Source organism: Botrytis porri (genome assembly GCF_014898465.1).
Source record: "Botrytis porri strain MUCL 3234 chromosome Unknown BPOR_002, whole genome shotgun sequence".
Classification (NCBI taxonomy): domain Eukaryota; kingdom Fungi; phylum Ascomycota; class Leotiomycetes; order Helotiales; family Sclerotiniaceae; genus Botrytis; species Botrytis porri.
The window spans coordinates 1,935,991-1,951,556 of NW_024066076.1; the positions used below are offsets into that span (position 1 = coordinate 1,935,991).

The 15,566-nt window shown below is 42.4% G+C and overlaps 6 protein-coding genes across 6 annotated transcripts; 2 read left to right on the forward strand and 4 right to left on the reverse strand.

Moving 5' to 3' along the window:
• Positions 1 to 563: 563 nt before the first annotated feature.
• On the reverse strand, positions 564 to 1,547 carry EAF01_001593 (uncharacterized protein; the record flags this gene model as incomplete). The annotated part of the gene is made up of 1 exon (XM_038909843.1): positions 564 to 1,547. The coding sequence occupies one exon, from the start codon at positions 1,545 to 1,547 to the stop codon at positions 564 to 566; it is 984 nt and encodes a 327-aa protein (XP_038774655.1).
• Positions 1,548 to 3,349: 1,802 nt separating this feature from the next.
• EAF01_001594 (uncharacterized protein) lies at positions 3,350 to 3,934 on the reverse strand (the record flags this gene model as incomplete). The annotated part of the gene is made up of 1 exon (XM_038909844.1): positions 3,350 to 3,934. One exon carries the CDS (start codon positions 3,932 to 3,934, stop codon positions 3,350 to 3,352), a length of 585 nt encoding a protein of 194 aa, XP_038774656.1.
• Positions 3,935 to 4,867: 933 nt separating this feature from the next.
• Positions 4,868 to 8,877, forward strand: EAF01_001595 (uncharacterized protein). Its single transcript, XM_038909845.1, has 4 exons — positions 4,868 to 5,453; positions 5,516 to 6,390; positions 6,556 to 6,744; positions 6,899 to 8,877. The coding sequence occupies exons 2-4, from the start codon at positions 6,170 to 6,172 to the stop codon at positions 8,445 to 8,447; spliced, it is 1,959 nt and encodes a 652-aa protein (XP_038774657.1). The 5' UTR covers positions 4,868 to 5,453; positions 5,516 to 6,169; the 3' UTR covers positions 8,448 to 8,877.
• A 523-nt stretch (positions 8,878 to 9,400) lies between these two features.
• On the forward strand, positions 9,401 to 10,195 carry EAF01_001596 (uncharacterized protein; the record flags this gene model as incomplete). The annotated part of the gene is made up of 3 exons (XM_038909846.1): positions 9,401 to 9,431; positions 9,604 to 9,631; positions 9,718 to 10,195. The coding sequence occupies 3 exons, from the start codon at positions 9,401 to 9,403 to the stop codon at positions 10,193 to 10,195; spliced, it is 537 nt and encodes a 178-aa protein (XP_038774658.1).
• A 2,651-nt stretch (positions 10,196 to 12,846) lies between these two features.
• On the reverse strand, positions 12,847 to 14,028 carry EAF01_001597 (uncharacterized protein; the record flags this gene model as incomplete). Its single annotated transcript, XM_038909847.1, has 1 exon — positions 12,847 to 14,028. One exon carries the CDS (start codon positions 14,026 to 14,028, stop codon positions 12,847 to 12,849), a length of 1,182 nt encoding a protein of 393 aa, XP_038774659.1.
• A 661-nt stretch (positions 14,029 to 14,689) lies between these two features.
• EAF01_001598 (uncharacterized protein) lies at positions 14,690 to 15,490 on the reverse strand (the record flags this gene model as incomplete). Its single annotated transcript, XM_038909848.1, has 1 exon — positions 14,690 to 15,490. One exon carries the CDS (start codon positions 15,488 to 15,490, stop codon positions 14,690 to 14,692), a length of 801 nt encoding a protein of 266 aa, XP_038774660.1.
• Between the last annotated feature and the right edge of the window lie 76 nt (positions 15,491 to 15,566).

Below are 15,566 nucleotides of genomic sequence, written 5' to 3' on the forward strand. Positions count from 1 at the left end.
AGAGACAAGAAAATTTCAGAGTTCATATACCACGACATTAAACTAAACAGGGGGAGTATGCGATTCCTTTCTCATTTTGTCAAAAGTAATCACCACCCCTCCAAACCCTTCCCAATCTTATAAAGTAGATTCTTTTCTCCACAGAAGAGCTGTATCTTGCTGCATGTGTCATCTAATGAACAGGTTGAGTCTTTAAGTTTCCTAAATCGAGCATCAAACTGCTAACTAGATAATGCGATACTACAGATCAGCAAGTCCACTTCATTATTAAGTGTCCATCTACTCGAAAGCGATTCATTATAGATGCAATTTGAAGACGGGCAGGCAGTCTATGACTAGCAACGATTCGATGAATTTTTCGGCAAGCCAGTAATAGACTTATGAATGCTGTCAACTCCGGGATAGTTTGACGCATGTGACATTGATAGAAGTAGGTCTCTTGATAGTAGAGTACTAGGTCAACCTAGGTAACTAATCAGTCAGAAAACTCATCTTCCTCGAGTGTAATCACGGGCTCTTGTAGATTGGTAAGCGAGTTTAGCAGAATCATATCTTCAAAACTCTCATCCAACTTTCTCTCCTCCAAAAGCCTCGAATTTCCCACCTTCCCTCACCACCCTCACCAACCCTGCACTCCTCTTATCCTTCGCATCCGCCTTTCTCTCCCTCTTCCTCCTCCACGTCTCCATATTCCACTTCGTGCCATGCGAAACACTATTCCTTGCATGTTTCTTGATATCCAACCACGGATCTCTCGGATCATCCCGCTTGTTGTATTTCCAATACGGGGTATCCGGGTTCGGGTCGCGTGAAAGCTGAGTCGGACGATGCATGATAAGCACTGTCGAATCCAGATTTGTTTTCACACTAGTCTCACTCTCCTCTTTCCAGCGCTGCGATGCTAACGCCAATTTCTCCGCGTCTTCTTCAAATTCCCGGAGGGTGCGTTCGTCGGTAGCCACGAGATGAAATCCTTTGCGGGGCTGTGCACAGTTCATGAACGAACCATCGCAAGTATTGAAGATCAAGGCGAGATTTTCCGCGGGACAGTAGCGGAGAAAACACGTGATATGACGGTATGAGAGACTTTTGTGAGAGTTAAAGAGGTTGGAGACATCGAAGATCCATTCATTGATACCATGATACTTTGGTAGGAGAATCTCATCAAGTAGGAAATTTTGTCTCGAGTACAAGACCTCAGGAAAACCTTTGTAGCGGAGGGAATCCGGAGTCTCGTAGAATTGAATATGAACCGATCGTAGGAGGACTTGTTCTGCGCGAGTATATAAAGGGGCGTATTTGAGAAAGGATTCCAGGGTTTGGAAAGTGAAAGTTTGGTTTTGCAAATATTCGTTTGGGAATCCTGATTCGATGTCGTTGTAAATTGTGCGACAGGTTAATCGCAGAGATTGAAGTATTGATTTTTCAGATGACTGTATGTATCGAGATTGCTTGATAGATAAAGCCTCGGTCCAGATGATATTTCGAAGTTCGGTGGAAAGTTTCATAATTCCCACCTTCTCAGGAGGTGAATGTGTTGGTGACATGGTAAATAGATAAGTTGACTTGTGATATTCGGGTTGTGAAAATCCGAGTGTTTCGAAGTAGAGAGACTTTGTCGAGGTAAAAGGTGATCTTCCGAGATAAGTATGGACTAAACTAGTGTTATCTGCAGATGATACGTCGAACAATTTTCTACCACAGTAAAAATTAACAAAAGTTGATGTACTTTGTTGCACGACTTATCGGATAGGTGAAAAGCAAAGTTGCATTGTTGAGGGCGGGACTCAGTGCTTAAATAGATCTACAGAGGAATTTTTAATATGTTGAGAAGACACAAATTCTCACCGTACAAAATTTCCCACGAATAAACCATGCCATAGACCGATCAAAAATCAAATTGAGCCGTGAGAGTCATTGAATACCCAGGTAGACGCGTCATATCCAAAAACTGTAGTGAATTCAACTCTTTTCACCTCGATTATGTCAATCTCTACCGAGGTCGTTAGCTCACTTATTATCGAACTCAAACGAAGATCCATCAGAAGCGTCAATCTTCTCTTCATCTATTCCATTCACTTTTTCTTTTATACTTCTTTCATTCGAGATATACTTCCATGGTTCAGATAGCCATGCCGGTACTAATACCGATTACCTCGATTTTGATGAACTATCGAGTACTAGTGTCGAGCCTATGTTTTCTTAGTTTTCTAACCTCATACAACACATCGAGGGGCTTTCATCCGCAGAACACTTCACGCACATGGAAGTAAATGATGTAGACGGTCTTAACAACCGAGCTGCGGTGTTCTAGGCCACGAGAATGTACTAACTCACTCATCAAGATACCGCCATGGACTTTCGGGCACAAAATATGAAGTGAATCATCAAGTCCATTTTCCACAAAGGTGTGCACTACTATGCGCTCCAGCTACTTACGGTAGGTACTCACACTAGGTACTTCAATCCAAGATCTTCAAGTGCCGATACAGTACCGAACCTTGGAAAGGCATACTTTGAGGCTGGTACCATGTGGCTGAAAATCAGACATGCAACAAATTAGAATATAGAATGCTTCGATTCCTTTCGATTTCATTCTGTGGAAGCAATGAGTTTTCTAGAACGTCAAATTAGGAGTTTGAATGCATAATATCATTCCTCCTCCCTGGCGTGACTGAGTAACATTCAAATCAGTCGATAGTCATGAGGTCGGGAATCGAACCATCATTCCAACGCATTCACTGATATGCTTCCAATGCTTTGAATGGTACGGGGTATTCCTGCGGAGGAAAAGGATTTCTGAGATCCTTCGTGTGATGTAGGTGACTTCTGTTACTCCTTTCAACTGAAAATTCGACAAGTGCCTTCTTATACTTAATGCAAGATGACCTAATTACTCGTCCACACTTGTCAAGGAAAGTTTTTACTTGCGGAGAAACGAGATGGGAAGATGTAATGAAAGCATTGAGTGACTGTGTCGGGGAAAGATGATACGAATATCCAAAGAAATTATGGAAAGGCAATCCCCAGGCTCGTCGACTTGGCAGAATGAAACATAATGAAGATCAGACAGGGTATTAACGTAAAGAGGAAGAGTTTATTTCTTGCAGACAGAAAGAGAAGTACGTCCTTAGGCCAACAGAGTCCAGAATAGTGAGTGCGGCTGTATGTGAAATATCTCGTTGTCTAAACCATCTAACATTACCCTATATTCCAATTTGTCTAAATGTTGAACACCATCTATGTCAAATCCGTATTGATGATGTATGCCTCTAGGTCTGAGAATATTGAATCTCAAAGAATTCGTATCAAAGTCAAGTTGTAGCTGGTGACCGGGACACCAAAACTTTCACAACTTTTCTCGCAGCTTTTTCCTATCCATCATAATGAACAAAGCTTTCCCAGTAGCCAACACCACTCCCTCACCATCCTCGATCGTAGCTTTCCCAAATATCTTCCTTCCCTCTGTCCTGTCTACCCAACTTCTCCCCAACACAACCCCAGGTGTCCCGATTGGTTTTTTATACGTAATGTGTAGATACGCCGTCACAGTAGTCTTATTTCTTGGCCTGACGATTGACGCTGCACAACCGATCATATCATCCAGCATGACTCCAGTGAACCCGCCATGGGCAGTATCAATATGTCCATTGACATGCGCACCCAAACTCATCAGTGCCAGAACTTCGCCAAACGAACGCGAGGAGTTGGGCGGAGAGTAGAAGAATTGACAATGCGAGATAGTGTCTGGGGTCTGAAGGGTAATGGCCGTAAATGTATCACAGCTATGCTCTTTGATCATTCTCGACCGAGGTGAAAAGGGATGCATAGAGCTGTCTTCGAGCATAGCTTTGCACCATGGTGACAAGGAGAAATGTTCCGCGGTTTCCTTTGGTATGGGCGCAAATGGAAACAGGCCCTGAGGGAAATCCATGGTGGGAAATGAATGAGTGTGTCCATTGTGAGATGCAATTGAAGTTGTTGATAGTAGTACATGCTGTGTTGAATCTTAGACAATTGTTAGTCGTTGTGGACCTGATAAGTGTTCCACTTTGGATGTGTGGTTAGGTTTGATAAGATAAGTGGATTCGGACTTCGGAACGATGAAACTAAAGCGCTTGAAACATGAAACTACACCGTAAAAGGAAGAGCTACTCTCGAGCTATTGGAGCTGTGGCCTTGGAAGTTGGAAGCTAGATGGTTCAAGGGAAAAGGTACCGACAGGTACAGGACTAGTCACTTCGATGTCAGCCAAAAGATGGTAATAATATCCGATCTTTGAGGACGCTTCCAGAATCATTGACGATGTTCGAATATTAAACTTTTGCAAATCCAAACATTCAGGGCATTCGTGAAATTAAGGTTCAAGACGATATTGAGTTCTAGAATTAGTAGGGGATAAAGGAGGAAGGGAAAAGCTAAATGAAGGTTGGAAGGATAATTATGAGTACTTGTTTGTGTCTATCCAGAAATTATTCGTCCTTCTCATCCTTCATATCTCATATATGCATGATTCTGGATACACCTACCGACCCAGGTAGACACTGGATATAGCTGTATATATATATCAATATATATCAATATAGTGAATATACTCGTAACATAAGATAGCCGCAAGACGAATGATGAAATTTTATGGATCCCTAATATAGAATTTCACCACGGCTCTCGGTTCACGGTTCACGAACACTTTGCTTTGGGTGTAAATTTGGATTCATGGACTCCTGGCTAAAAATAAGGCTGGGAAGTTCCATTTACCTTGGCCGAGCTTGCGAACTTGCTTTTCTGCCCTCCTTTCCTAGGTCTGTTCACTTCGATAATTACGGTAGATGTCACTTGAACACTTTGGCCCCCCCCCCATCAGAGTAAATCTGTCACTTCTATAATTACCTAGTAGCCCCTGGGTAGTCAGTCCTTCGTATACCCCTAATATAACACGCTCATTCCACTCCCGATGACCCTTTCGAATGATGAAACGAATGTTTGCTTATGAACTCGAATGCCCCCTCCACCCCCCTGAACACTGCAATTTTACCACGATGACCATTGACCACTAACGATGAAGCATGCGAGAGAGATGTTCCTTTTGTGTACGAGGTAGACCTAGGTAGTATCGAATTGAATGATGTCTTTCATAAACATTGGCCGATATTCAGACGGACGGTTGGTGGGAACGGTATTGTATATTGTATTGATACACAGACCTGCTTCTGGTCAAAACTCACTCGAAATAATTTTTATATAACCTTACCTATGCTCGGGACCTCTAGGTATGTATGATATGAACACACGATCTGAGCTTGGATTTAGGTTTGATCTCTTCTCGTCCAAGTATTCCATTCCCTCCACCATCTTCTCACTCTTTTCAAGCTTCAAGCTTCACTTCATAATCATCAATAGGCTGGTCCTTCATTGGGTATCACAACCCATCATTCATGTTGGGCCATCGATAGGTAGCCACTCACTCATCACACTCACTCCTCACACACTCCTCGCACTCACTCATTGCCACCAGTATATTCAACTCGTTTCACTCGTTACCAGTCATTTGAAACCTCATGGTTTGGTTTGCCTCAATCGCGAAATTCATTCCCTGAATGACCCATCACTCATTACGCATCATTTATCACTCAATTTTATTTTATTCCATTTGTATAATTTCCCATAGTCAATCATAACAGACAGTACCATTCAGAGCGCAATCCATTCACAGCACAATCGTCTATCATCTTGATTCGCCGTACCCACCTCCTTATTAACACGACTTGTGTATTTACCTGTATAACAGTACACCCTTTAACTTCTTTCACTTCTTTCACTTCTTACACTTTATCAATCAAACTCAACAACAACAATTAATAGTATCCACCAAGTTTGCACAGCCTTCGGCATCCTGTGACGATCCTTCCAATCATTTACGAGAACACGAGATACATATCAAAAAAAAAAACTTATGTGTGTGTGTGGAAGACATCTTAAATTCTCCAGCTACAAAAGTCTAGAAGCTTTCAAATAAAAATAAAAAGTACAATACGTCTGGATCTACGATATCCATTCAGAAATCTCCCTCCGGATTGTTTAATCACTTGCGACAAAGATCTTCCGAGAGCACCTCCATACCTCCAATCCCTAGCGAAGATCATACAGGACTGGTACACAAGAATACATCATGTGGAAACGTCTCAATGCCCCAAGGAGTAGTGGTACTACAGCTCGTCAATCATCCATCAGTGAACCTGTACTTGTCGAGACAACTATTTTTGAGAAATCTTACGGAGCGGCTGGCGGTATAAATGTTGATATAAATATGTCATCTTCGGATAGAAATGCGCCTCATCCGTCAAGACCGACGAGAAATAATATTTCAAAAGGATTACCACTTCTACCACTGTAGGTCACACGGTTTATCTATTTCCTCTGAGAGTGGGGGCGTTGAAGTTCGAGGAAACTATCAGGAGGGATAATGGATGTTGGGCTCATGTTTCAGCTTAATGATATCGCTGTCAAATCTACATTCTCAAGCATTCACTAAATATTTGCTAATGTTTATATCAGTGAAGCAGTTCCTCCCATGCACTCGCGCCAGAATTCCGATAATTTCAGACCGGTTTCTTCTGTCTACTCACAGCCTTCTCCGGGCCCTATGAGTGATCAGTTTCCATATAATACATATGCGAAACCCATGACTCCAAATTCAGCAGAGGTTTCACCTCCAAGCTCTCCGGAATTTGATGGAACGCGACGGTAGGTTAAATATTCTATTAGTGTTGAAATAGTTCTCTTGGAGTTGGTTCGGTTCAAAATGCTGGATAATGATCTGTGAATGTTTGAGAACGCTTGATGCTTCATAATTCATTGGCGCAATTATATGGATAGAAACTAATGCAAGTTCAAACAGAAATCCAAATCGATATCAAGATCATAAGGTCTCTCCAATCGATGAGGTACCTGATATTTCGCAACTTGGTTTCGGGATGTCGAAAGAAAGGACGGATTCTAGGTTGAAGCCACCATCGAGCAATATTCCTGTTATGCGAAGAGAAAAGAGGCGAAATCAAGTCGCAGCAGTAGCAGCCAACTTATTAAACCGCAAAGATGTCGATGGGCCAAAGGGTAGAAAAACCGCAGATGCAAAATGGGATCCATATTCTGCTGAACACCTTACAAAGGAAAAGGGAAAATCGCAATTCGTCAAGCCAGCAGAATATTCGCCTCCTCACTTGCTAAACGGTAGACAAATGGGGAATACATCAATCATTAGCGCTGGTCCGCAGAGACCTCAAAATCAACCATCTTTTGGAGAGCGTGTTCGCAAATTGAAGAATAATGCCCCGGTAGAGAAACCAGAATGGAAAGGGGCCACAGGACGTTCAAAAATTGTTCCCACGCCGTCAGATGATTATACTATACCTCCACTTAATATTCCAATTCCAGCGAGGAACGAAAAACGCATAACATCAGGCACAAGTACCCCTGTATCTTCCATCCGAAGTGCAAATAGTGAAACGGCGGCGGCACCAAGCTTCATGGATCTACCCGACCCAGTATCTATCAATGCAGGACCATTGTTCAGCGGTCAAAACAATCCACAAACCTATAACGAACCCTTAATTCAAAACCTCGAACCCATTCATGCAACTCACCTTACAAATTTCACCGACGATATTACTACAGAATCTCCAACCGCATATTATCCTTCTCATTCTAAAAACGATTCCACAGGAACTATTGAACGGAATTTCCGAGAAGCTCTTAAGAATTCTTTTCCTTCCATCGATCCAAACGAGCCATACGTCCAACCACCTTCGCGATTTAGTGTCAGTACAAAGGCTACGTCTGAAGCTACCCAATCTACCAGAGCACCCTCTCTTGATATACAAAACGAGATGCATCCTCCACTCCCAATTCAATCCTATACCATGACAACCCAAGGACCTACTTCAATACTCTCTCGAAAACGTCCTAAGGTCATCACTGATGATAGCGCATCCATTTATTCTACGAGGAGCATTACTCGCAAAGCTATTAATTCAAATAATCCCATCACAATCTCTATGACATCTTCTCTTCCTCGCGAACACCCACCGCGCTCTTCATCCACTGTCACAAAATCTCTTCCCGGTACCCCTGCCGAAAACGCATCTTCAGATCCTATATCTACACTGGAAGCGCGTCTAGAAGCTCTTACACATCGCAGACAGAATATTGAAAAATCAATCAAACAGATGACGGAACTTATGCCAGCGGATCGAATGATTGTTACGGAAGAAGTGAGGAGAAAGAGGGAGATGGAAAAAAAGCAGATTGAGAGATTGAGAGAGGAGGGAACGGAGATTAGGAAGGAGGAACATGAATGTGGATTGAAACTACACAGAGCGTGGAAGAGGAAAGATAAGCAAGCAGGGTATGAGGAGACAGGATTATGGGTTAGGAGGGTTACTGGTTAAGCTGTGGAGTTTTCACCTAGTAGAGATATGGAAAAGAGGACAATCGGTTTTCATGGCGCAGAAAATACGCAATAGCAAGGCGAGGCAATTAGGAGTTCGGTCGGCGCATACGTAGGGGATTTTCTGAGGGGAAGGATGACTCGGTTTGGAGTCAAGGAAAATTCGCCCATTGCATTGGATTTACATGTCCAATGAATTACATGGACTTTTCTATTATGGCGTGTCACATCATGTTTCATTTGATTTCGTGAATTAGGTTTGGAGGAGTAGATCTATTCAGCTTCTCGTTGATCTTGAAATCTTGCTCACGAGGAGAATCTATCTCGGAATCTCGGAATCGTTTTACAGGATACCAAGTGATTTAATTAGTTCAGAAAACCATCAATGGATTTTAATCTTTATAAAATCGAATTGCATATTTATTAATTTCCTACACTTTGCAATTGAAGAGGCTGTGTATTCTCGCTGTACATGGATTTGTATCAAGAATATATCATTGCGTTCTTGGCACAGATCACTTCCTCACGCATGCTGTCACAGAGTTTCAATTGCTCGCTCGTCATTACGGAGTCCACTACCGGTCCGGTGAGCTTCCGCGGAACTGGAGCTTGTACTTGCTCCGGGCTTTCTTTCACGTGACACACGGACGTCTTCCCCCGCGATTCCCGAGCTGAAGTACTAGTAAGCTCGAAGCTTCGATTTGCCAATTTCTAATATCCAATTTGATTTCATTATTTGCGTTATCAACGTCATTCAATATTGTGTTTTGTTGGTTTGGATCTTGTGTTTGAGATTTGGAGAAACGTTTTTGTTGAAGACCGACTATACGATTTACTTTTACGAAGGGAAATTTATTGCATTGCGGTGAGCGTGTTGAGAGATACAGCAGCAGCAGCAGCAAGAGAGGATATCAAGATTGCTGGATTTCAAAGAGAGGATATTAGAAGGACATTATGGATTATGTTGAGAAGAGAATGGCTGCTGGTATGTCCTTTCTCTTTATGGATTCTATTTTGTCTGCTGTGTTGTTGGGGGAGAGAGGAAGGATGGGGTCTGTTGGCTGTTTGAGATTGAGTTGGATTAATCAATCGGATCATTCATGTCATGACATATCATATCAGTATGGACCAAAATGCTAACCATCATATCAATACAGAAGCCCAACGACCTGCTGGCGCAGAAGTGTATGTTACTCCTCTTTCACCCTCTCAATTCCCCATCAACTCACCACCCCAAACAAACTTCCTAAACCCATACTAACACCCCCCAGCGCCAGCCTAGCCACCCCCATCAATCTCCTCCTCCTCAGTCTCCTCGCCCTCCTCACCTACACGACCTTCCGTCCGAAGAAGGCCGTCCCCATCCCCAGCGCCCCCTCTCCCATCGTCTTCCGCACATTCACCCCCCCAGAACTCGTCCCCTTCTCCGGTCTCAACAACACACCTGTCTATCTATCCGTCCGCGGCCGCGTTTTCGATGTCAGCAATGGAAGGAATTTTTACGGACCAGGTGGACCGTATGAGAATTTTGCAGGGAGAGATGCCAGTCGTGGGTTGGCGAAGGGGAGTTTTGATCCGGAGATGTTGACGGAGGATTTACAGGGGGAGTTGGATACGTTGGAGGATCTGGATGAGGATGAGTTGGGGGCGTTGAGGGGGTGGGAGGAGAGGTTTGAGGAGAAGTATTTGGTAGTGGGTAGGTTGGTTAGTTGTGCGGAAAAGGAGAGGGAGAAGGGGGAGAAGGCTTAGGGGATGGATGTTTGGGATATGAGTGGGGGTGGGCGATGGATGTATGGGGTTTGGGGTTTGTGGTGGGCAATGTAGAATGTGGATGTTTAAGGAAAACTTCGCAGGTCAACTAATCAACTTTGATCTGATGGTGATTGTGGATATCATTCATTCATACATGCAGGTGGTACATCTACACATCGAACCGAGAATAACACCCAGATTCCTATATTACGATTGCTGCATTCATTCATTCATTTATCTAGTTATTGATTGATGATAGTGCAATATCCCTACTCAGAGTATTTCAGCCTCGGTTATTCATACCTTGATCACTCTATCCCTTCATTCATTCATCTGCCCATTTATCATCCAAGAAGAAATAAAAGAGAAATTCCAAGCGCATCTCAATCCATCCTTTCCGTCACATAATACACAATACCCAATGTTGAACTAGACATATTGATTATCGGTCTATTAAGTATCCAAGTTCTAACTATCATCTCACAGTTTGTGAAGTTCACTTCTCTTTCACTTCTTGTTTCCTCACTCCTTATTCCTTCACTTCTTCTTTTTTCTTCACGTTTCTTCCTTTCTTGTCGTTCTTCACTTCTCCTTTCCTTTCTTCTCTTGTGCTTCGGTTCAAACTATAGAATCTTAGGTAATGTGTTTTTCTGAGGGAGGTGGATTGATTGTTGGATATTTAATATATAGTATGTGTGTGATATGTGGAGAAGGTCGGGGGAGCGAGTGTGTTGGAGGTTGATTCTGTGTAGAGGGGATGGATCGTGGAGGGGGGATGGGGGATGGGGGAGGGAGGGAGGTATGAGAGGAGAGTTTAGGATTTAGGATTTGGGATTTGGGATTTGGGATTTGGGATTTGGGATTTGGGAGGGAAAGGGTAAGGGAAGTAGGATTGAGTTGTGGGATGCATAGATGGATGGATGGGGGTTTGAATGAGGGATATAAGGATATATGAGCTTGAAGATGGAGATGGAGATGGAGATGGAGATGGAGGTTGGAGGTTGGAGGTTGAACATGGGAGGTGTATGGCTTTGAATGAAGGGATTTGAATGTGGGGATTTGAAGGTGGAGGAGTTATGGAATGTGTAATTGATTTCAAGATGGGGATTTGAAAGTTGGGGATTCAAACTCGATATTTAGATATAGAATGATGATTTGGTATATAGGTATATTTTCGATTACTCAAATGTCTGCTGTTGATCTGGTAGGCTGCGCAACGGGTACCCGCGGGGCGGATAATGGCCTCGACAGATAATCCGCGGATAATCCGTCTACGGAGCGGATAATTCAGAATCTGGACGGGTAACCTGTGGGGCGGGTACAAATTATTCGCGGATATTCACCTACTTGTATATTGTATAATTATTTATAATCTTTCATAATATTGGTATAATTTTATGACTAATATAAAAATTAGTATAAATCTAAGCTTGGATTACTTTTGGGCTGGAAAATAATCTGGGAATAGCTTCATATTTTAAGCGAAAAAAGCGGGGATTCTCTGCTTTTTTCGGAGAATCTATATATCTACGGATTATTTATAGATAATCCGCAAATTATCTGCAGATAACCTATATATTTGTGGATAATCTATCTATTCGTGAGTAGATGGATTATCTGCAGATAATCTGCGGATTATCTGTACGGAGCGGGTAATTTTAAAGCCTCGACAGATAATCTGCGGGTACAGATAATTTGTGCGCAGCCTATGATCTGGGGGAGAGAGAGGGAGAGAGTAAAGAGTAAAGAGTAAAGAGGAGAGAAAGAAGTGTAATTTTGTTATAGATAGAATAGATAGAATAGATAGAATAGATAGAATAGATAGAATAGATAGAATAGATAGAGAGGTTAAGGAATACTTTTATTATTTCATCTTCTTAGGGAGTATACTATTAAAACCTAGAAGCGAGGGGAGGGGGCTTTCGAATGAAGTTTGAGGGCGAGGGGAATAATAGATAATAGTAGAGAAGTGAGAGGAATGATTATATGTTATGTATTATTATTGGATATTGAATGTTAAGTATTTACTCACTCATTCAGTTGATGAAAGAGGATTGATCATTGATCATTGATGAGAAATAGGGAAAGGAAAATGGGAGGATAGGAGGAGTGGAGGAGTGGAGAGAGAGAAAAGAGGAGTAGCAATAGGAAGATATATCTGAGATGTGAATTAAGAGGAGATTGACAGTAAATAATGTGATTACCAAGTCATTTAGTGGGAGACTTTCGATTGTCAAATCGGAATCGGAAACGGAAACGGAAACGGAGTTGCGAATTGGAATTGAGGGGGTTGTGGTCTTGTGGCTTTGATTAACTTTTGATCCTTTTGGGGGTTTCGAGGTAGTATAGGTATGATTTGTAAACGGTATACATATGTGCATGGAGTGTTGGTTTCTCAATGCGTTTTGAGTATATTATAATAGAGGAAGTTTGGATCTTTAGACGATGTTCTTATTTCCACCATTGAAGTAGGGGAATAGGGGGAATGTGGATATGGATATGGATATAAATCTAGAATGTGCCGGATATATCTATATATACAAAGAGAGATAGGATTGTGAGAGAGAAAAGTAATATACGATGATATCTTGTATATATATCAATGTGATTACTTCCATCTAACACCAAGACCCCCTCGTCTAAAAACCTCAATTCCCACTCCCACCCCCATTCCAAACCAACACATCCTGAACCACCTCCCCCTCCCTAACCATCTCCTCCATCAACGACCTCCTCTCCAACATCCACTTCGCCCAAGAACTCTTCACTCCCTCTCTAAATCCCCAACACGTCACTTTTGCACTCCTCAACCCCTCATGCGCAAGTAACTCCTTCATATACTCCCAATCACGCAACGACCAACTATTCCTCGCTTTTATTGCCGATTTCCGTACTTCTCGCGCCTCATCCCCATCTAACGCCATTACATCACCCGTCTCAACAACTTCAGAACCATCCCGTGCTTCTCCCATCCACGGATTTCCCCAAGCCGTCAAATCCAGACTTTTCAATCCCACCAATTCACCCGTGATAAACCCATAAAACCCCCCCCAAACCACATCCCCACTACCGCCAACACCCATCCCCACCTCGGGAACCTCCCTCGCAATCTTCAAATTTCGCGCCCATCCCCTCGCATCCTGACTTCTATCCATCCAAAACGGTTGCACAGCTTCGACATGCATACCGAAATCCCAGATGCTATTTCCATTTCCATACAGTACTTCTTCTGCTTCTTCTTTCGTTTGTTTACATACGCTTAGGATACGCGTGTGGATGCTCGGATTCGGATGATCGGTGTGGGAATTCGTCGAGAGGACTTTGTACGTGGTGAGTTTGTCGGGGGTATCTGGGGATAGGGGGTAGAAAGATTGGGCTGCGCAGAGAGGAAGACATTTGGGTGGGAAGTAGTATCCATTATGGGGGATTTGTGTTGTGATTTTATGGTGGCGAGGTGGAAGGAGGAGGAGATAGATTTTGAGACGGATTTCTAGAGGCAGGGATAGGAAAGGGAATGATGGATTGGCCATTGCATTGTTATTGTTGATTGGCGAGGAAAAATCATGTGATGAATACTCCGATAGAGCTAGTGAATCCACAGGGCTGAACGACATGGATTCTCTCGATTCCTTATCCTTGTTTGATTGTTTCGAAGAATGACAATGGAAAGGATATGAAGTAGGATAAAGAATATCGACATCGATATTTCGACAATTACTTTTACATTGCTTTATATCTTTATTCTTTTGAGCGTAGAAAACATTCATGGATAAGGTGGATAACTCCGGATACCTTGATGGGTTCTCGACAAGGAAGGACTTGGATGTCATTTTCGGGTAATGCAGGGGCGGAATACCGGTGAAGTTGACAAGGGGTATGATGTCCGGAGTGTCGGGCTGTGGAATTTTGAGTGTTTTGAGTTGTCGGTGTATCTGGAATGGAATTATATTGAAGCGTTGATTTCGAAGATTGTGATACGCTCAGTGTTCCATCACTACTGATAACAGTCTCGATCTTATGTGGATTTCGCGTCTATAAAATAGGAGACTTTCAACTAATATTGCACAATGATGTTGATGAAGATGCGCGTAATTGTTTGGTAGATAGGGGTACCGATTTGACGTCTTGAAATATTATCTCTCATACGTGTCGAGATTAAAAATAAAAGATGATTTGAATAAGTGAAGAGAGGTAAAGTGAGAAAGCAAGAAATGTTCTGTATTAATGAAACCCAACCATTTTGACACTACGTATGGGATATACATTTCTCTGATGCATAACAAGAAGAGACGAATAAGAAGCCAACAGTTTGTCTATACCTCGAGAGACGGAAGTATAACCAGTTCATCCGGGATGAAATCTTACAGCATGCGGCTGAGGATGACACTGCATGACTGTACCAAAAACCCCAGAGATCAACGTCAAAATCTGACCTCCCTCGTACAATAATGCTTACACCGTAAACTAATACTAGGGACATACATATTGTCATTATACACCAATGAGTTCCCGTCGCAAGTACTCTGCAAATCCATTCATAATCGAAGCAGAGAATGCGACAAAAAGAGCCATAGATGAAGAATGATTTGACGACGGCATAGATTGTATCTCAGAGGTGATATCCAATTTCTGGATACCTTTAATTTCCAACAATTGGGAAACCCATACCAAGTGTTCGTTTGAATGAGACGTCAAAGTCTCGAAATCCGACGATGTGTATTGTCTCGTTTCCCATTCGCCTCTTGGTTGACCTCCCTCGACGATTAATTTTAATCCCTTTAATTGCATATGATCTCTCAAGAATTTACAAAGATTGTTCCAATCGCATCGATTCGATTCGAGAGAAAAGATAAAACCTCGTTTGAAAAGAGATATCTCTTGTACTAAAGGTCGCGTACCAGGATTTAGATCGGAAAAGAAGGGGACGATGGCCTCGATATCCTTATGAAAACTGAATATTCGATTGTAGTATAACATCGGTAAGGTTTCTTCATATATCTTGCGATTCACTCTCATTATAGAGGTGTGTATATCGACGGCAGTGCATAGTTCATATGTTGTCTGAAGTTGTTGTCGCAAAGGAGAGAAATCGACACTGTAGGAAGAACGTAGGGAACGACTAGGACCATCAGGACGTTGGCCATATGCGTACGGTTTTTGGTTTCGGATTTCGAAACTTTTGTTGTTGTAATCGTTGAAAAGGTATTCATATATCATAACCCTGATCTCTGATGGCATACTCACGAGCGCCGAGAAAGGTTTGACGTCTGTCATGGCACATTCAATACGCATCCGTGGAGCTAGAGAAAATGCCGACTTCTTTTGTTGAAATCGAGGACTGTTATTTGCATATTCTGAACGAAATTTT

What these genes read in the sequence shown, in the direction of transcription:
- EAF01_001595 (XM_038909845.1), top strand. Translation starts at nt 6,170, where the DNA reads ATGTGGAAACGTCTCAATGCCCCAAGGAGTAGTGGTACTACAGCTCGT. An exon ending in GGATTACCACTTCTACCACT is followed by an intron (nt 6,391 to 6,555) that starts GTAGGTCACACG and finishes TGTTTATATCAG; the next exon opens with TGAAGCAGTTCCTCCCATGC. An exon ending in GAATTTGATGGAACGCGACG is followed by an intron (nt 6,745 to 6,898) that starts GTAGGTTAAATA and finishes AAGTTCAAACAG; the next exon opens with AAATCCAAATCGATATCAAG.